Source organism: Patella vulgata, chromosome 2 (assembly GCF_932274485.2).
Source record: "Patella vulgata chromosome 2, xgPatVulg1.2, whole genome shotgun sequence".
Lineage (NCBI taxonomy): Eukaryota > Metazoa > Mollusca > Gastropoda > Patellidae > Patella > Patella vulgata.
This window is the reverse complement of record NC_065880.2, coordinates 79288153-79311068: the sequence shown is the minus strand read 5'-3', so window position 1 is coordinate 79311068 and position 22916 is coordinate 79288153. Positions and strand designations below refer to the sequence as shown.

Genomic DNA, 22916 nt, shown 5'->3' with positions numbered 1-22916 from the left:
CTCACTGGATTACTTATAGAACTTTGCCAATAAAAGTCTTAGTTAAAAGTAAGTTATTCTTATTAATCTATTATTCAAGGATTTGCCTATGTTTATAAATGTTTAACTAATATGATATAAAATGAAATGGGGTTTAACGTCCTACTGTTCTGCTCCTAAACTGGGCTAATGAAGACGGGCATACGCCATACTGTGTGCTATGAGGGAAATTTTGCTGATGTAAACTAACGAGACTAGCCGGAAGACCTATCGGCTGAGATACAATTCTGATGTTAATGATTCTCACTAACAACGGCTAAACCTATCGTCTTCTTATTTTCACAGATGCATCATTTAATGAAACGAACTTCACATTGGTGGCTTCAAGCAATGTTGTCGACGCTGGTACATCTGTTACTCTCACCTGCACGGCTGTTGGTAACAACGAATTAAGCTGGCACGGCCCAGAAGGTCAAATTACGATTTTCATGCAAATGAATCAGTGTTTTAGATTAACTGACGGAGACCCTGCTGACGTAGCTCGCTTTGATATAACCTGCGAGGCCGGGCCACAATCTACCACTATTAGTAATCTGACAATCACTAGTTTTGACCCAGTGAGGGATCAAGGCACGTGGAAATGTTCTGATGACAGCGCATTAGGTAGCGGCGTCGTAACCTGGGCGGAGACATCATTGACCTCGCCAGGTTAGTTGTATAACACTAATATTATAATTAAATCCATACGTCATCAATTACATTGCAGAATTTCAATGTCCGTCCGTTCACATTTGATTGTGGACAATCTAAATGTCACAATTTCATACGATTTTAATGAAACGTAAACTTTATGCCCAACACATCTAGGATAGGTTCGATTTTGGTGCCATTGAAAAAGACATTTTTGTATTAAGGACCTCGACCTTTTAGATATAATTGTGAAATATGCACGAAGACTGTGGTATTGCAAAGGCCATAATTTTCATCCCTATTTAAATCAAACGTACGGCATATGTTAACGATTTTGGTCTGCATCAGTCCGCTACTTCCTGGGTTACGGTTTATGCATTTTACGAAGATAGTGAATTATGTTAAAAGTTTCTGGACCTTCAAGATCCCACAACTGTTGGTCCGATTTAGATGAAAATTCTGTTAAGTATTTAAAGTCTGAAGATCTGTGGAAGGTTGGATTTTGGTCTGCATTAGACCGCTACTTCTTGTGTCATGATCCTTGCATTTTACGTAAATTGAGAAGTTTGTGTAACCTCTAGAGCCCCCCGTCAATGTTGGGCCTATTTAGATAAATCTTAGAATATAGGTTATGGATCAATTTGGCCTGACTTTATCGTAAAATTTGATATTTCGTTGCCTAAAAAATCAACCATTTCCTATTGCCCGTGATCGTGATCGTGGATTTTCTGGCAGCTGGTGGGTTTATTTAAACATGCATTATGCAAGAGAAAAATCTGCTTATTACAAGTCTTTCTTTAGGCCTGAAATGTTATCTAAATTATCAATTAGACATTAATTAACTTATCCAGACCATAATAAACTCTCGATGTCAAGTATAGCCTTCGATGTTGGATGGATTAGATTCCTATATGCCGCTAACGGCCGTTGATAATTAAATCAGAAAAACTGGATAATCGGGACTATGCTGTTTATATTAATGATTTTAGTAATGATGACCGAGACTATACAAAAATTTCACCCGCTTCTTTCTCGGCTCATAGTGGATCAATTTGACTGAAATTTCCAGCAAATTACCTTTACACTATCTAGTTTTTAACTATTATAGCGAGAACTGCCATCTCTTTATCTTATCTCCCATAATGTATCTTTAAAGAAGTCACGCGGGGACTATTTATGTCAATTCCGATACCTATATTCAATACCCCGTTTTTATGTACTTATCTGCTAAATTATTCTGATGTACGTAAGGTACACGAGGGAGCTGTTGATAAGGTTAAATTATCCGTCCCGGATCTATGTCACAAGTACTGATGACGTGTCTGTATTAATACTGTCTTACCATGAATGGTATATTTTACACATTCCCCTGATAAAATTCACGTGATATTAAATTAATTTGTCTTTTTGTCTGATTACCCCATGCACTCTGTTTCATTTCATCATCTGAGCTTTGGTGGAAAAAGGGCGATCTTAGCACCTCGACGTGCATGATATGGTGCCTTCGTTGTGTATGGTTGTGGTTTTTGTGCTAAACACAAGCTAAAAAGCGACCTTTTGTACAATCACGGGTCATAATCCAGTACTGTACAGTCCGAGATGCACGACTATCGAATGGAACTGAGGTCTTTGGGTTATAAAAAACATTCAAAGTTTCATCAAAATCAGATAAAAATTGTGACCTCTAGAGTGTCCACAAACTAAAACGTGTTTTTCGAACAATCACGGGCCATAATCCACGAAGTGATAGTCCGATATTTACAAATATCGACAGGAGTCGTGATCTTTCGGTTATAAACATACATTTCAAGTGTCGTCAAAATCGGATAAAAATTGTGAGGTGTAGAGTGTGCACAAACAAATTGTAGGAGAACGGACTATCTGGTCATTCGGACGGAAAGGGGTGACGACAAAAATCAAAAATGGGTCCCAGTTGATCCGCAATGAAATATATGGGGGGGTAAAAGATTTGTGTGACTGTTTAATTGGTCAACGGTTTGATATAAAAGAGAAGTTAAAATGAGTAATAATCGGTAACAGTTCAAATGTATAGCATTAAAGTTTATTTAGCTGGTAATAATATATATGTGACACTATCGTGGTCACGGATGTGACCATCTAATCCGGAACTCCCAGAAAACGGCCCGTGATACTAGGATGATAACTATCTAGTCAGGATGTCCACGCTGTATATAAACCTATTTCCAATGATCAATTAACACTTTGTTGGTTTATTATGTTTTTATATCTCTATAACATGCATAATACGACGGTTATATACAGGAAACGATACACACAGATATGCCATTAAATATAAGCTAAATATATTTAAGTTCTCTGTCCCCTAGCTTGTGCTTTGCGGCGGTGTTTCGCAGCCTAGTAAGGCTGCGGGAACGTCCTTCTGAGAATACAAAATGGTGCCTAAAGAAACTTAAAACCATGCGTTCTTCCGGGAAATTGACCAGGTACTTCCTTTATCGGATTGGTCAGCTGCACAGAACATATCCTGAATTTCAACACAGTGTACTTATATGGGCACCCAGGGGGCGGGTGTCCACGTTTCTAACACATCGGATTGCCATATATTAGGATTACCAGACTATGATGCCATTGCCAGATTTTAATCTACCAGACATATATCCTTGTTCGCCTAGTTCATGTTGTCACTGGTTCTAGCTAACGACTTCAATACATTAACCAGAGCATCTTTTACAGAACTTAAATAGCATCTAGAGCATATAGCCCCTATATTATTACAAATAGACGAAATAATATAATAGTTTGTGAGTGGCCTGAATGGCAAGTGCGTTCATTAAGTTACATTGAAATAATAGCTAGTCGCTGTATCCGACCCCTCCAGGCTAATTATAATTAAAATGTATATTTTATATTAATTTTAGAGATTGGTATCCAAAATATACAGATAACCGGATCTACAGGTTTTGTAACAGCGACCAACACAATACGATTGTTAGAACAAGAGAGTGGGAATTTTACATGTACAGCTGAATGTACTGGAACTTGTCAGTATACATGGATGAAAGGAAGTGAATTAGTAGCATCTACAGGTCAACTTCCGCTGAATAATATCAACTCTACTATGGGCGGACTATATGCATGCCACGTGTCTTATAATGGTGAGGAATTGACTAAAAGTCTACAAGTAATCGGTAAGTATCACTGCTTAATTTATACAAACAGTTATTGAAATTAGTTTAGACACGATGGTCTATGACGGATCGTGCGTCAAGTTATATGCACGCAGATTTTATAGAAGTGTAGAGTAAAATATTCGATTTAAATGTGCGTATATCTGGCGGCTGTTGTGGTAAACATGATCCAAGTAAACAAAATGGGCCGACACACCCAGACGTGGCATAGCAATACATACGACAATATAAACATAATGGCGTATGAATTTTTGTAAAACATCCTTTTTATTTATCGCATACACTTTGGTGCATCCATACACATGAGTAAAATTGAGATGCTGGGCGCTGGCGTATGAATCCAGGCCAAGCATACTTTTTTATTTCATACACTATGGTTCATTTAAACATACGATTGCAGTTTAACAAACTGTTTGTTACATTTTAATTTCAGTCTTTTCAAGAGATTTTATTAAATTTGATCCACCAGGAGATGTAATAACATTAATTGAAGGGCAGACCATTTCTATAAATTGCTCTACTGAAAAACATTCTATGTGCAACCAAAATGGCTATATCTGCCAGAACTTTTGGCAGTTTTTAATTCATCTAACAATAAGTGATCCTAGTAATGCAAATATTTTTGTGATTAACAACGCAACTGTTTCGCAGGCTGGCTTATATAGATGCTTTTATAGTGAAGACGACCTATCATTTAATAAACACTGGCTTACTTATAGAACTTTACAAGTACAAGTCTTAGTTCCGAGTAAGTTTTTCTTATTTATATATTCGTGTTCCTGGGTACAAACTGGGCGATTTGATGATGTGTTTGCACTAAAACCATATTCAAACTAATTAATCTATCAAAATTTTGCTTCAAATCCTTCTCAAAACTCAGAGCATACCCCTATTGAAAGAGGTCATGTTTGTGTCACGTGACTTAGCTGACGAACTAACTAGCAACGGGTGCAAAGTCGGAGGAGAATTCATTGCATACACAAGACGATGCTGTCTTTAATCGCTATCCATTTATCATCAATATCGAACAAATAAAGAAATTGGATTATACATTGTCTTAATTCAAAAATGACATGAGTAAATTTAGAATTTTGAATCTAGTATAACGCCACAAATCAGTTGATGATAAGCTCCGATTTGTTTTTGGGTTGTCCCATCGTCAATAGCGATATATCCCAATGTTGAACTTTTAACAATCAAATCAGGATCAAGTGTAACGCTGAATTGTTCAGCTGAATGTCAGACCGAATGTAATTTTTCCTGGAAGGCTCTAAATGATCCAACAATTATTTCAACTGCTGGTACTCTCACTATGTCGCAAATCACTTGAAGCCAAGGGGTTGAATACCCATGTACATCCGGGTCCATTGATTCAAATACCATAACAAATCCCAATGTGCTTATTAAGGCTATTTTAACATTAGCTGTTGTTTCTCCATTTTAGCTGGCCCATCTTCAATTACTATATCTCCATCAACAGATCCAGTGTCAGTCCAAACAGGTGGAAATGTCAGTATCACCTGTTCTGCTGATTGTCAACCAGGTTGTAATTACACCTGGACATTTATTGATGAAATAGTTTCAACTAATGCTACTTACAATATAAATAATGCTTCAGTGTATGACAGTGGCATCTATTCCTGTTTAGCTAGCAATTCATTTGGACAGATGTCACAATCGACTGTTGTGCTTGTACAAAGTGAGTAACTTTAATTATCAGTATCAATAGAATTGAACAAATTCTTCCACAATAAAAAAAATACGTTATCTGCTTTGCCCGGCAAATACAAACATCAAAAAAAAATTTTACAATCCCACCAAAGAAGAATTATTTCTTTTAATTCCACCAAAGAAAGATAATTTCTTATGGTTACATTAAACAAAGATGACTAAAGAATCGAGAGATAGACCAGTAAAATCTACTTTGTTGCATACAGAGCCACGTGAGAATTGTGAGTAAGAATAGTAACGAGAAGGAAAAATGGAGTTTAACTTCCACTCGACACAAAGGAGGTCACTTCAGGACTAGCATGGTTTCAATTTTATTTCAATAATCCGCTTGCGACTAGGAGTCTTTAGCAGTGGAAGGACCCGGATAAAATCTACGAGGCTGGAAAACGACCCCACTCCTTGTCACGTACAAGCGCGGATTCGAAACCACGTCACTTAATGACAGACCTGGTGATCTAATGCGCACACGTTAAACCATTCACACCCTCCAATAGTAACGAAGCGAATTGGCAAGATACTTGACAAGACAAGGTCTCAAATACTTATAATGGTATCTGCTCACATTTTTAATTATAGATAACAACTTTCAAGACTTATCCTCTCCAGTTGCCTTTGTCCTTGTAACATCCAAATATGAAGTTGTCCCCAGTTCGTCTGTAACACTAAGATGTTATGTTGGTGGAGACGATGAAGTTCACTGGAGAGGTCCACGCGGCACTGCTGCAATGTTCATGCCGAACTGTTTCAGACTATCTGAAGTGGATGCTGCTGATATATCCCACTTGAGCATATCGTGTTATAGCCTAACTATCAACATTTTTGACCCGGCCAGAGATGCGGGTTCGTGGAGTTGCGGTGGCATGAGAGGGGGTAGTAATTATGTCACACTTTCATCACCAGGTAATGTTTCATCATCTTGTTTTGTATGTTCGTCTTAAAGGTTAACCGAACCAAGCTACAGCACACACAACCTTATAAGCATGAAATTATAGGAGATTTAAAATGCAATACTCAATGTTATATTATCAGGAATTTTCAAAATTGTTCGCGATTTAGACCAAAATTTAGACAACCAATCAAAACAAATTCAAATGAATATTTGATCCCAAAATGGACATAGTAGCTTGGTCAGATACATTTCGAATGGACTTTAAATTATGGTTTAGATATCGAATGTCTAGTCAGTCTTTTTAACTCATAAGCATAAGGCTAACAACAACATTGATTATAAGTGTGAAAACGTTATAGGTCTTCGAATAATTCTGATTGAAAAAGACGCATATTGCCGAAACGAACTTAACTAAACTAGGCGTTATACATAATCAATAATTTTAATGGAACAACATACTTATTTTGAAATAGACCACTGCCATATATATTGGTAAAATTCAGATATATCATATCCTCGAGTAAATGTCAAACTGGAGCTTTAGTTTGAACGATAACTAAGAGTGTGTAGTTGCGTCATGTCAAGCATACCACTTGGTCAAGAACGCTCCATAATCACAAGAAAGTTAACCTCGACAATTTAGAAACAACAACAAATAAAATGCTTATACCTGGCGTGTATGATACAATATACCTGGTCGCGAAGATACTTTGTTGGGGAGATGCTAATTGTAGGCCGGTTTGGAAAGATTTGGGAATTTCCGCAGTCCACACGGGTGACCCATGCACTCTACAGAAAGTTGGTCTCGACACGGCTAATGTGCACGCTTCAGTGGTTGTCTCGAACTACCAGCGGTGGACTGTATGATACTATAAATAGCCATGGCACGTGCAATTCTCTACAAATCTATCAACTATTACAGCCGTAAAAAATCTATTGTTGACGATTTTGAATAGCAGTAAAATATAGCTTCTTGGTTATTACAGCAGCTTTAGAAATTACGTTCGTTTTATTTTTTAAATTGCTTTATCATTAACTGTACCCTTAAGAGCGGCATCTTTTGGTTTAGTACAAATAATATCTCTGAATCACTTTCGTTAGCAGGAACATGATACTAGCAGTAGTTTCATTTTACTTTTACAGGCTTCTTAAAACAATTGTTGAGCTGGCTAACGTGCGTTTTTCTAAATTCAATTTCTTGTTCCAGCTTTCTGTTATGTTTCGTAAAAAGGTAGTCTTGATTATCCCGACCTGTCAATCAGACGTAGAATGGTCGGTACACTGGTTAAGCGAGACTAATTTCAAAACAAGGGCACTACTCAATGCTAGTCCCAGATTAAAGATGATTTAATTATTGCTAATCAATTAAGTGACAATAGCCCGGGCTTGTCCAGTACAAGGTAACGGATGAATATTATGAAAGATTAACAAAGGTTTAGGACTTCTTTTTCCTGAAAAAAAATATATTATATCCACAGGTATAAAAGGATCGCCACACGGGAAACTGAGAACTATTTGATTTTAGAATAATACTCTATTTTAGATATTTAACGATGCATCTACATATTATAATGCATTATCTTTTATTTCATCTCAAATATAAAAATTAAAGCTATTAAGCTATTTAAAAAAAAAAATGACAGTCGTTATATCGCTTGGGTTAGCGAACTGGCTTAATGCCCTCCTTCCGCAGACGAGGGCCATCAAGACGGTGTCATCTTTGTCAAATACTTAGTGGCTAGCCCCCCCCCCCACACACACTCACACATTCACATTCAACCCCCCACTCTTTCTATAAATTGAATACCCGATCATGATATGATTCCTTGTCGTGTTTTGTGGTTCTGGATTTCTCTGTTGTAAGATATTTTTGAGTGACGGGGAATTACTCAGATCCGCGACTGTACAGTGCAGTGAACGATTCCGCACTAGCCGGGGATTAACTCCAATAGCTACAGACGAGATCTTTTCGGGACTAGCATATGATTCATTTTTATATAAATAATTTAATTGCGTGTATGGGTCTTTAGCAGTAGGAGGTAACCGGAGGACCTGGAGAAAACCCACGAGGTTGGACAGGCGACCCTACTTTTTGTCACGTACAAGCGGTTAATTGAAAGCACGCCACTTTACTCAATGACAGACCTGATCCAAAGTGCTAGCGTTAACCATTCGAACACCGAACCCTCATTTTGGGAACCAGTATCAGCTCCGAATGAACAAACAGTAAGATTAAACGATCGTTTAATTAAATGCGCGTTCCAGAGAAGTTGCAGGTATGCTTATTGCCGTGGTATAAGAGTTTCAAGGATATAGATAAAAAATTTTTACCGCTACCTGCCATTAAACAGCTTGTTTGCGTTATATAAAAAGTAGCTAATTATTTGAAAGGGACATATCTTTATTTCAAATTATATGTGTAACAATGTGATTGATTGTCTTCTATGTTTTTTTTTTAAATATCTACATACAGGATGTTAGTCAGCGATGCTTATTTTACAGAAGTTAGTCCAGAATGCTTGTGTTTTACAGAAGTTAGTCCGCGATGCTTGTGTTTCACTATATATACCTAAACTATGATATTGTTTTAATTTATGCATTGTTAATTTTTGGTTTAGAATCATACTTACCCAACTATATTGGCCCAGTATAACCCGGTTGGTGCTGCTATGTTATTAAACATACTTTCTTTCATTAATTATTTTTATGTACGCTAATCAATTGTCTGTTTTACAGCTAATACCCCACGAAACATTGAAATAGAGACATCGACCCAGGGTCTCATTACCAGAATTAATGATATGACAGTATTGGAAGAAGAGAGTGAGACTTTAACATGTACAGCTGAATGTACTGGTACTTGTCAGTATACATGGATGAAAGGAAGTGAATTAGTAGCATCTACAAGTCAACTTCCGCTAAATAACATTAACTCTACTATGGGTGGACTTTATACGTGTATTGCCAGTAATAATGGTTGCAATATAACAAGACAAATACGCGTTCGTGGTGGGTAATAGTTTCATACCAGCAGATTACTCTTTCTTTAGATGTTCTTTTATCAGCATTAGCACAGTTTCATATACTTTCTGTCGTTTTTAACAGTTTAGCTGAATTACCACACCAAAATATAGCAGCAGATTAAAATTTTAACACCTCTTACTGAATTAGAACGGGTAATTGATACTTAAAGGAATTGTTATCATAAATTTGTTACTATCGGTAACTGACAAAGAGATAAAAGCATAGGCAACAATACAGAAAAATTATAATTATTAATTATTAATTGGCGTTTTTGTTTTAAATGGTTTAGATTTGTTTCGGGAAAAGGAACAAAATTCATATGTTTCATTGATCTTTTGTTAACGCCCCTTTAGAGATTGATTTATCGCATTGATAATGTGAATAAGTTGAAACATGGAACCAATTGTTTTAGGCTAAACGTACCCGTTATCTAATAATGATCTATAGGACAGATTTGTTTTTCATTTTTGTAGCAAACATAATAATACTGGTAAGTAATGTAGCCTAAACGTTGTTAGACCTTAGCTCACTAACTTGAAGTCCCGTGTTAGATTTCTGCGTTGACTGGTGAATTTTATCGGGAAATTACCGGCGTAGGACGGAGGGTCTGGCAAGGTACAACGTATAGTCGTTCGTATGGGACGAAAAACCGAGGTCCCGATGCACATTGGCGTGCATGTAAAAGATCTTTGACAATTGGACTTCGATATAAGAGTAGGCCGTAGTGCCGCTGTCCTGGAAAAATGTCCCCCGTGGCACATTGTATGGCGTATTCCTGTCTTCATTATCCCAACCGGAGCAGCAAAGTTTATAAATGGAATGTATCTGTAGTGACAATTGTACGTCTTTCTAAAACAAAGGGTAATTAATATGTTCAGCCTAGTCGATATGAAAATGAAATGCAATGGGGTTTAATTTTCATATCGACTAGGATGAAAATATTAATTACCTTTGTTTTAGAAACTACAGATTGTAACTACAGATACATTCCATTTATAAACCCTGAACCTATGTTTATTATAATCGTAACATGATTATATTATTATATTATGCTGTAGTTGGGGGATCACGGGGGCTAAGCGGGTTAAGACGCTGGCTTGCTAGTCTGGAGTTCGGGTGTTCGATCCCTGCATTGGCCGAGAGATTTTCCGGTGTGGTTTCCCCTTGTAAGTGATGCAGGGCGTAGGGCCTGACAAGGACAGTTGTCTAGTCGTTCGGATGGGACGAAAAACCGAGGTTCCGTGTACACATTAGCGTGCACGTAAGAGATCCCTTGGCAGTTGGAATTCGATATAAGAGGATAGCGCCGCTGCCCGGGCAAAATTTCCCTCATAGCACACTATATGGCGTATGCCCGTCTTCATAACCCAGTAGGACGTTAAACCCCATTTCATTTATATTGCAGTTAAAGATGCCAATTTTATCAGTTTTGGACAAAGCAAGACCATAACGGTACAAGAGGGGACTAATATCTCCATTTTATGTTATTCAAATGGTGATAACTGCGATTACCTCTCCTTCGTTTGTGGAAATAGCTATAGTTACCATTCTGGGTATTATTCGTCGACTGGTGATAATGAAATGATACTTGTCAACATAACCAAGGAACTTACTGGTGAATATACTTGTACACATTACGAAGATGAAGAACAATCTAATACGCACTGGTCAACATATAAAACAGTTAACATCGTGGTTGAATGTAAGTAGTGTCACAGCGTGCCCATGACAATACACAACATTTCTTATCTTTAAAAATAAAATGAAAGATATTTTAACTTGCGGACAAGGTATGCAAATTGGTCAAGATGACGTTGTGAATAGTATTTCTGAAAATTTGAGAGAAATATAATTATTGTAATTATGCAGAACAATGATGTTATATTGTGAATTATTGCTTCTCCTTTCTAAAGATATAGATTTCATCGACTGTCGAGTAGCTATATTTTAATTACTGATTATACTTCGAGGGTCATTCATTTTACAATCCACAAATTTTGATGAAGCTGTCATTATGTTTAAGAGATGAGCAAAACGCAAGGAGATTAGATTGGGTGAAATGTGGTTAAACGTCCACAATACAAACTAGGTTGTTTGGGAACGAACACATCGTATATCTGCATCTCAATAATTCACTTGCCCATAGGTGTCGTTACCACTGACAGAACCATAGTGAAAACTCACAAGGTTTGACAAGCAATCGTGAGAAGTAAACCACACTACGGGCCTTGTGATATAAAGATAAACCGTCACCCAATACTCATTTTGAAACTTAACATATAGTATGTTTCTTTCAATGTCATAATTAGTGTTAATAACACAATAAATGAATCCAGTTTCAAATGGTGTATGTCAGTTTTTATGTCATTGTGTTTATCATAGATGCACCATCATCAGTAGTAATAACTCCAACATCAGATCCAGAAACAATACCAATTGGAGAATCTCTAAGCTTCAACTGTTCTGCTGATTGTCAACCAGATTGTCATTATACATGGACATATAACAATGTTACGGTCTCTACTATGGCAATTTATACCATCAATAATATTAATACAAGTCACAGTGGTATCTATACCTGTAGTGTTTTCAATAGACTAGGAACTGAGTCAAAATCTACTAATGTTGTAGTAAATGGTAAGGTTTATGGAAATTTTAATATGATTATTTAGTTAGTTATGGATATTATGAAGCCCATTTGTATAAACAATTTCATTTTTGCGAATTGATTAGTTTAATTGTCACTTGCTTGGTAATGTTGTAAGTATACTCTTCACTCTTCCAAACGTTGAGTAAATAATTTATCAATTTTTCTTCCATAACTATCGATCTGTTTAGGTTCTCAATGCTTCTCTGTTTTTCGCGTAAGACGTAATGCGTCCCGAAGATAAAAAAAACTAGTAGGAGATTTTATTTTCCACCCAACCCTTTCTTACGCGCACAAATGAATGAATATAATTCTTTGGTATAGATTTAATTTTATTGAACCTCATTACATTACGGCGTAGTGATACATCATTTTTTGACAGCAAGTCACCCGTTGCGAAGTCCTATATATTGACGCGGTGTTTCCTTCAAGCTCAAAGCCACTACGAAGCGAATGTGTTTATGGTAATTGAGAACTTTCCTCCAATAATATTACTGGATCCAAAAAGTAGTCTCTTTTTGATAAAAAAGTAGTCCCTTTTTAATAAAAAAGTAGTCCCTTTTTAATTGACCAATCAAATACATATAAAGCGATATTGCCCAAGGAGATATCGCTCAGTAGATTATGAAATTTATCACACAACCGATATATACTGTAGAATGTGTTATTGGGCTATACACTAAAATGTTTAAAACAATCTAATTTAAGACGACCTGTTATTAATTTTACCCCAGGTGGACCACCAGCAGTAGTATAGTAACAGCACCACCATCGGAGCGAGTGGAGAATCATAATTATAATTTGTTGTTCTGATTGTCAACCATATTATACTTTTCATGCTAACGATGCCATATTTAAATCTTTTCAGCCCCTTCTGTACAGTTACCAAACATGACATTAGTAGCATCCGAAACCACTGTTACAACAGGTGCTTCAGTGACCCTAACATGTTCTGCATTTGCCCAAGACGAATTAAGCTGGCTAGGTCCATCTCGTGTGATCACAAACTTCATGAATGGGAATGGGTGTTTTAGATTGAGTGAAACAGACGCCCCTGATATAAGCCATATATCAATAACATGTGGTTCTGGAAGTGGTGCATTAAGCGATTGGACAATAAGTATTCTAACTATTAACAACTTCGACCCAGGGAGAGATACAGGATATTGGGGATGTTCAGATTTTACCAAATCTATAGGTGATAGTGTGTATTTGAATACAACAGGTAGGTACATTTTTTATTGATTTCGGGCTAATTGAACTCCATCCGGAACCAATCACCTGTAAATGATTTGTGTGGGTGTGAACTCGCATAGCACCCAACACTGCAACTCTGGAAAAGGAAGCAGCCAGTCGAACAGAAAAATAGAGAACGATCATAAGTTTAAATAGTATATTTAGGTTTTTGCAGTAAAGAACAAAGGTACCTGTGTCAATAATATCTGATCTAATGTAGAGTCTTTCGATTGGGAAGTGAGAAGTTAAACATTGAAACACTCTAATATTTACGCTGGCAATACAATCCAAGCAATTTATTCCCCGACAGGTGTGAACAGCACTGTAAAAATCGTTAATCCCACTGGCGATTAATGTTAGTATTATATTCTTATCTTTACATGGTTGATAATAATAATACCTCTTTTTACAAGACGCTGGAATTAAAAATATTAAGATAACATCTTCAACTGGTTTTATATCTTCAACCAATGAGCTAACTTTACTATCCGAGGAATCCGATGTTTTAACTTGTACAGCCGAATGTACTGGCATCTGTCAATATAAATGGATGAAAGGAACTGATTTAGTAGCATCAACAAGTCAGCTTTCGTTAAATAATATCAACTCTACTCTGGGAGGGCTGTATACATGTATTGCCACTTATAATGGTTCGGAGCTAAAACGGTCATTAAGATTATACGGTATGTATTGAGACATTGTAAAATATTTCAGTTGTTGCTTCTTCTGTGAAATGTGGCTTCCCCTTATCAGTGGTGCAGGATGGAGGGGCCTGACAAGGACAGCTGTCTAGTCGTTCGGGTGGGACGAAAATCGAGATCACGTGTATACATTGGCGTGCACGTAAAATATCCCTTGGAATTCGATATAAGAGTAGGCCATAGTGCCGCTGCCCGGGCAAAATTCCCCCCATAGCAAACTGTATGGTGTGTCAAGCCAAAAAGTAAGATTGTGTACTTTTTCTGTTGGAATACAAATAAACACGGACTAAAAAGTACAATTTTCATACATTCAGATAAAAATAAATGTTGTACTTGAATAAACATAACTACATAAGATATGCATTTATATTGAGTTGTTTTATCAATTCAAATCTGTAATTTTTTAAAAAATATATTAATCATACAGTTCAAGACAGAAGTTCCATAACAATCAATCCACCGGGTGATATTATAACAGTTAATGAAGGAGACAATATAACAATAACGTGTTCTGTTGATAGCTACCAATGTAATAACATTAATGGTATAACCTGTGCTGGTAACTACTACCTATGTAGTAACATAAATGGTATAACCTGTACAAATATATGGGATGCATTCTATAACACTGGACAATTAAACTCAATGGTGATCAACATGGCTAATCGTACAATGACTGGGAGATATAGATGTACCCATTTTGAAGATGACTGGTCATCAAATACTCACACTGGAATTTACAAATCTATACAATTACAGGTTCAATGTGAGTATATTGATCATTTTATCTGTAATTCCATGTAATATATGGCAGGGATGGCCAACCTCCTGCGCATGTACCAAACGTGGCGCATATGGTGATTCGAAGTGGCGGATTGTATCTCTGTGATAATAATAAAGTAAGGCAATATACCTGCCCTTTAACGATTTTATTATTTCGCATCACTCGTCTAAAGATATGAAGGGTCATTTTCAAGATTGAAAAAGAAAATGGCGGATCCAAACATCGTGGTAGCAAGACGTGGAAATCTCACACTACAAGGAAATAGGAAAGCAATTCGAAAATCTAAGACTCGACTACTGTATTAAATAGATCAGAGTATAAATAGAGAGATAATAGCTGTCCCCAAGTTTTATCGTTTTGTCTGTAGGTGTAACCGCGATTGGACAAAAAAGTGATGAAACTGAAATTTTCGTTTACGTGATAACACGCGAAGGTACGAATTAAAGGGGTGTTGACAGTGAAATAGTTATTGTGAGTAATAGAGTTTATTTTGGACGTTTGTATCCAAGGGCCACTATTCTGTGTTGGGAAATAATATCTTCAGCCTTGTTGGTGTTGAGACTACTATGCAACAAGATGGTGTCACTTTACCTTGCCCTTATACAAGCATTGGGCTAATTGGTCCAGCGGCCTGATTTATAATATGGCCATGTAAGAATATACAAATTTCAAATGGTTTTAATCTAAATTATGAAGTTGTTCATTTAAATGTATTATTATTAATTCAGATGGACCATCACCAGTAGCAATAACACCATCATCAGACCCAGTAACAATAACAAATGGAGAATCTCTAAGCTTCAACTGTTCTGCTGATTGTCAACCAGATTGTAGTTATACATGGAAATATAACAATGTTATTGTCTCTAATATTTCTACTTATATCATCAGTACCATTCGTAACAGTCAAAGTGGCATCTATACCTGTACAGCAACCAACACATTAGGAAACATGACAAAATCTACTAATGTTGAAGTGAATTGTAAGTTTTTTTTACTTTGTTTTTGATTTAATATGATTATTTAGTCAACGGTTCTTCCTATCGAGCCAGGCTGGTGTGCTTCTCTAGGTGTGGTCACATTGGAAATTGTTTGGTAGTACTAAAGGAAATGCAACCTTGACTTGGAGAAATCTGGCTAACCAGAGCTCGAAAGTTCCTTCCGCGGGCAGATAATTTATAATACGGCCATTTTAATGGTTTTAAACTACAGTGTGAAGTTTGTTATGTCATTTAAATGGATTATTTACTATTATTAATTCAGATGGACCATCAACGGTAGAAATAACACCGTCCTCAGACCCAGTAACAATAACAAATGGAGAATCTCTAAGCTTCAACTGTTCTGCTGATTGTCAACCAGATTGTAGTTATACATGGAAATATAACAATGTTATTGTCTCTAATATTTCTACTTATATCATCAGTACCATTCGTAACAGTCAAAGTGGCATCTATACCTGTACAGCAACCAACACAATAGGAAACATGACAAAATCTACTAATGTTGAAGTGAATTGTAAGTTTTTTTACTTTGTTTTTGATTTAATATGATTATTTAGTCAACGGTTCTTCCTATCGAGCCAGGCTGGTGTGCTTCTGTAGGTGTGGTCACATTGGAAATTGTTTGGTAGTACTAAAGGAAATGCAACCTTGACTTGGAGAAATCTGGCTAACCAGAGCTTGAAAGTTCCTTCCGCGGGCAGATAATTTATAATACGGCCATTTTAATGGTTTTAAACTACAGTGTGAAGTTTGTTATGTCATTTAAATGGATTATTTACTATTATTAATTCAGATGGACCATCAACGGTAGAAATAACACCGTCCTCAGACCCAGTAACAATAACAGATGGAGAATCTCTAAGCTTCAACTGTTCTGCTGATTGTCAACCAGATTGTAGTTATACCTGGAAATATAACAATGTTATTGTCTCTAATATTGCTACTTATATCATCAGTACCATTCGTAACAGTCAAAGTGGCATCTATACCTGTTCAGCAACCAACACATTAGGAAACATGACAAAATCTACTAATGTTCAAGTGAATTGTACGTGTGTTCTTTTCTTTAAATTTAATAATTAGTGCTAATAAATATTTGTTGTACGTTTGTGTAATAAATCCGTCATTTTATGATGCAATTATATTTTGTTGATGAGCAATGGATTATTTGTGGTTGAGAAGAACTACAATCGACCTACGTTTATGTGTAAATGAATGTCGTTGAAAATGATATATGTTTTTTTATTATCTTAGATGGACCATCATCAGTAGTAATAACTCCAACATCAGATCCAGTAACAATAACAAATGGAGAATCTTTAAACCTCGTCTGTTCTTCTGATTCTCAACCAGATTGTAATTATACATGGACTTATAACAATGTTATAGTTTCAACTTCTGCTACTTATACTATAAACTCCATTACTAATAGCCAAAATGGTGTTTATACCTGTACAGCGTCCAACGTCATAGGTAGTGCGATTAAATCTACCAACGTTGCTGTTAATTGTAAGTGTTAGTTTTTGGTAATACTAGGCTGTATTCAATCCATTTCCAGTCAGATAGATCGTGAGGCTTCATTCATATGTATCATCTATTCAGTGAACAAATGTCTAAATTTGAACCCTTAAAGTTACTTTGTGAATATTATGTAACGCTTTCAAAACAAATTTAACGGATGGTCGCTTATCTACTTTTTAAACAAATGACTCATATACTTCCGTTTACATATATAACCACTAAGTGTAGTTTATCTTTTTGTTTCCAGATGGACCATCACCAGTTATAATAACACCAACTGAAGATCCTGTAATTGTGCAATATAGAGAAAATGTTAGTCTTGTCTGTTCATCTGATTGTAAACCAGTTTGTAATTATAGATGGGAATATAACAACGTGGTAGTTTCTACTAGTGCTACTTATACTACCCCTATCACTCAAAATGGCACTTACAGCTGTACGGCTAGCAATGCTATTGGAAGTGTCACAGATTCTTCAAATGTTGTAGTTAAAAGTAAGCTAATTATCATCTTCCATTATCTGATAAACCGTATAACGGAAGACCACCGAATGTACTAACATTGAAATATCTTGTCAATACGGTAGTCGGTCGTGACATATACTAGAATAATACAATGTATGACAAATATTCCTTTTTTCTTGGACTGCCCCCCTTGTTGCAAATTTAAAATAACGTATTATTGCAGGCGCGGTACTGTATAGCGAACTGGAAGCTTTCACTTGATATGATAATAGTTTGGTGGTCAGTGTAACTTGCTATCTTTGTTTGTTGTGTGTTTTATCTCCAGGTTTGACTTTTATTTGTGTAAGGCGTGGTTATGCTTCAAATTATTGCTCCATTTAGGAGCGAATGGCAGTGCTTACAACCTGTTGCTGTACTGTGGGGTGTACATGTTTGTTTGTGTGTGTTTTTTTAAAGGTTATATAAAAACAGTTGTCGTCCTATCAAATGGCACACCATCAACAATGGAACCAGGTAGTTCAATAACTATGACGTGTGAAGCGGATTGTATGCCTGTACAAAGCTGTAATTATGTGTGGAAAGACCACCAGAACAACATTCTCTCAGTGGGAAGGGAGACCACTCTTACTAATGTAGCGACATCTGACACTGGGACTTATACTTGTATGGCAAGTAACGACATGTTAAAATCGGCATCAATCGAGGTTGCGATTAAACGTGAGTAGAATAGTAACTGTAACTAATTCAGATAATCAACTAACTTGGATTTACAAATGTTAGTTTGGAGTTTCTTTGGAATTGGCGAGATCCTTTGGGTCACATGATGCTATAATCATTCCTGTCTTTTTTTCCATATTTTGACGGGGAGCCACGGTGCCTAAGTGGGTAAAATGCTCCCTCGCTAGCCTGGAGGTCGTGTGTTCGATCCCTGCATTGGCCGAGAAAGTTCATCCAGACTTTCCTGCGTGGGTCCCCCTTGTCAGTGATGCAGGACGGAGGGCCTGACAAGGACAGTTGTCTAGTCCTTCCGATGAGACGAAAAACCGAGGTCCGGTGTATACATTGGAATGCACGTAAAAGATCCCTTGGGGTCGTGTGTTCGATCCCGGCATTGACTGAGAAAGTTCATTGGGATTTTCCGACGTGATTTCTCCCTGATCAGTGATGCGGACGGAGGGCCTGACAGCTGTCTAGGCGTTCGATTGTGACGAAAAACCGAGGTCCCGTGTATACATTGGCGTGTACGTAAAAGATCCATTGGCACTTGGAAGTCGATATAAGAGTAGACCATAGAGCCGCTGTCGGGGCAAAATTTCCCTCATAACATACTGTATGGCGTAGACCATAGTGCCGCTGTCGGGGCAAAATTTCCCTCATAACATACTGTATGGCGTAAGCCTTTCTTCATTAGCCCAGTATAGAAGCAGAACAGTAGGACGTTAAATCCCATTTCATTTCATTTTTCAATATTTTGACAGATGCACCAGATGTAGAACGCATGGTTATTCACAGAACACCCAACCTGTCCTCTTATGACAAGGGATCGAGTCTTACCTTAAGCTGTTCCGTGAGCTGTGTTCCCGACTGTATAGTTCAATGGAGCAAAGGAATGACAGTGTTTACAACTTCAAATGGTGTTTTGTCTTTATCAGCTTTAGAAATGGATGATGCTGGAACATACACGTGTTCGGCTGGTAATTCAATGGGCGGTCCAATCGAGAAAATTACTGAGTTCACTGTTAAAGGTGAGTATATACCATGGCGACATTTAAATCCCATTTAACCCCAAACTATATTTGACCAACTATTAATGCCCAAACATGTCAGAATAAAAGTAAAATAGATATTAAGAACATTATGTGTCTTAGATAAATATATTCATAAGTATTATATCTTTTTCGTATCAGCCTGGATTTTTATACACCCCTTTTTGAGTCACATTGTATCAAAAGTCTTTACTTTAAAGATCTGCAATGTGCCACCTTTAATTTAATCTGTCGATAATCAGTAACAAAAGGTATTATTTTCAGATGGCCATAATCATTGGATAATGATAATAATTTATTCAAAAATAGTGTTGTAGTGTTCTTAATCTACAATAAACATTATAAGTGTTTTTGTTCAATCATTTTCATTTTCCTCTTCAGTAACTATCTCTGGAACTGGATCTGGAAGCACACCTGTCTTTTCCTGGATGATAACTGTGGGATGTTTGTTATATGCTTTAAGAATTTATTGATATGTTATATTTTAATGTTAACTTTGAGATTTCCCGGTGTCAATTTGGACTTCATAACATAGTATTTTTTTTTTATTTTCTTATATACAGCCCTTTATAAGCACTCATAACAAATACTGGTAATAGACCGGGAGCCCAGGGGGTCAACCTAGCTGAAAAGTGTACCAATTTTCTCCTATATGGTATCAATGTATGTATATCTGGTATCATCAGAATGTAAGTCTGCCGGGTTTCTGGTGGTGGGTGTGGTATTCCACGCCCTAAATGCCATGATCCCCAACTAGGCTAGATTAGCTCAAAAGTGTACCACATGAAAATCTTACTGCAGTGTACCATACATCTTCAGGTATTACAAAAACACTCTGACAGACATTTCTAGTGGTGGGGTACCCCTGGCAGAGCTATGTAATTGCCAGACATTTGTAGTGGTGGAGTATCCCTGACAAGAGTTATCTAATATTTAGACCAAAGCTAGGCTAGATTAGCTAAAATCTGTACCACCTAAAACAGCTTTGGAGTTGTTCAGTACCACCACAGGAGTCATGAATGACCACTCCCAGACAGTTTGTGCGGTGGGTTACCCCTAACAGACACGCCCCAAAATGCCACGCCCCAACTAGGCTAGCTTCGTAGGCACTGTTCCCGTGTTCTAAAAAATTAGATTTTTAGCCAGGATGCGTAGGATACAAATAACTAGCACGTATGGAAGATGTGATAAACTGCGATTGCAAGAAATTGATTTTTGGGCAAAAAACATTTTATGGGGCTAAAAATGCGTTTTTGAAAAATAAAATTGTTCCTACAACCGCAGTTTATCGCCTCTTCCATATGTGCTAGGTATTAGTATTCTACGCATCCTGGCACAATTTTTAATTTGTTTGGACCACAGGAACAGTGCCGACTAATCTATCCTAGTTAGGGGGCGTGTTATTTTGGGCGTGTCTGTTAGGGGCTACTCACCGCACAAACTGTCTGGCAGTGGCCATTCATGATTCCTGTGGTGGTGCTGAACAACTCCAAAGCTGTTTTAGGTGGTACAGATTTCAGCTAATCTAGCCTAGCTATCGACTGGAAATTAGATAACTCTTGTCAGGGATACTACAAATGTCTTACAATTACATATCTCTGTCAGGGGTACCCCACCACTAGAAATGTCTGTCAGAGTATTTTTGTAATACCTGGAGATGTACGGTATTTTGCTGTGCGATTTTCATGTGGTACACTTTTGAGCTAATCTAGACTAGTTGGGGGCATGGCATTTTGGGCGTGGAATACCACACCCACCACCAGAAACCCGGCAGACTTACATTCTGATGATACCAGATATACATACATTGATACCATATAGGAGAAAATTGGTACACTTTTCAGCTAGGTTAACCCCCCTGGGCTCCTGCTCTATAAATAAGTAATGAATGATAGCCGATGATTATAAAGTAAATTGGCTATAGCATAACCTTACTTTTGCTCAAATTGGTTTGTTTATGTGATGAATATATATGTATAATGGACACTATTTAAACAGTTTTTATCGACATGAAATGTATATTTTTCGCGAGAAAGCTACTTTTATATGATAGTTGTGGTGTAATAATGCTATTGACCTATATGTACAGCAATAAAAACATTTTTTGTAACTAAGATTTTTCTCTTTAATAATTAACATATTCTAAAATATTTTCGGATGGCAGGAAAAACCTTGTACGCATTGGCCTGCACGTAAAACATCCATTGGGAGATGGAATTCGATATAAGCGCTGTCCGGGCAAACTTCTCTTTATAGTACACTGTATGGCGTACGTCCGTCTTCGTTAGCCCAGTCATAGCAGAATAGAGCAATAGTCTTTTCTGTGTTATCTGTCCTACTTTTTTCACCCCGAAGTAGAGCTAATATCAGTTTTTATTTACATAGATTTGAATTCGGTGTGGTGATCAGGTGTGTGAGGGGCCTTTTCCGAGATACGGGGTGGGGATTGACATGAGGTGGGTCCTATGTCTAAAAGTAGATGCAAATGTAAAATTGATGATCATATATTGCACTTTACATTTCTAAACATGTAGGGGGCTAAAATATATTTTGGTGGGCAAAAACTACATAGCCCGAAAGTTGTTTTGATAAGCATATTATAGATTAGGGGCCCAAAATATATTTTTTTGGACGAAAACCACATGGTCCGAAAGTATGGAAGACCAAACAGCTCTTTATTCAGTGTTCTTAGTTCTTAATTTATAGTCCTTAATTCTTATTTCTTCGCCTGTCCAACCTCGTGGGTTTTCTCCGGGTCCTCCGGTTTCCTCCCACTGCTAAAGACCCCTACGCGCAAGCGAATTATGGAAATAAAATTGAACCATATGTTAGTCCCGAAATGACCTAGTTTGTGTCGAGTGGACGTTAAACCCCCATTTCTCTCTCTCTCTTATTTCTTCATTTGTTGTCGTATTTCGACATTTGTACAGGAAAATTAACATTTGTATCTTAAAATCAATAATCGTTTTACAAATCAGACATTTGTCACATCAGATTTGTAAAATGTATTTTTGTTTAACTTAATTGTATCTTAAAATAAAGATAATATTTTTTTTTTTTAGAAAATCACAAAATTAGCCTACATTTACATTTCATCAAAGAAATACAACGAAAAAAAAATCTCGAACAACAAATTTCCAAATACAAATCTCCAAATACAAATCTTGCAAAACATTTCTCTAAAAACATTTCTCCAAATACATTTCTCGACATTTATCGAACCGGAACATTATGACATGAGCGGAAATCAACCTGGCATACAATAAGTCACCATACAATAATGGGGAATCGAGTATACGCATATGTACATA

General features: G+C 36.8%; 1 protein-coding gene across 1 annotated transcript; it reads left to right on the top strand.

Moving 5' to 3' along the window:
• The first annotated feature begins 12951 nt into the window (after positions 1-12951).
• On the top strand, positions 12952-20312 carry LOC126811870 (hemicentin-1). Its single transcript, XM_050537891.2, has 11 exons — positions 12952-13355; positions 13780-14049; positions 14495-14833; positions 15580-15834; positions 16115-16369; positions 16649-16903; positions 17110-17364; positions 17624-17869; positions 18296-18556; positions 19318-19584; positions 19987-20312. Exons 1-11 carry the CDS (start codon positions 13022-13024, stop codon positions 20076-20078), a joined length of 2829 nt encoding a protein of 942 aa, XP_050393848.2. The 5' UTR covers positions 12952-13021; the 3' UTR covers positions 20079-20312.
• The last annotated feature ends 2604 nt before the right edge of the window (positions 20313-22916 follow it).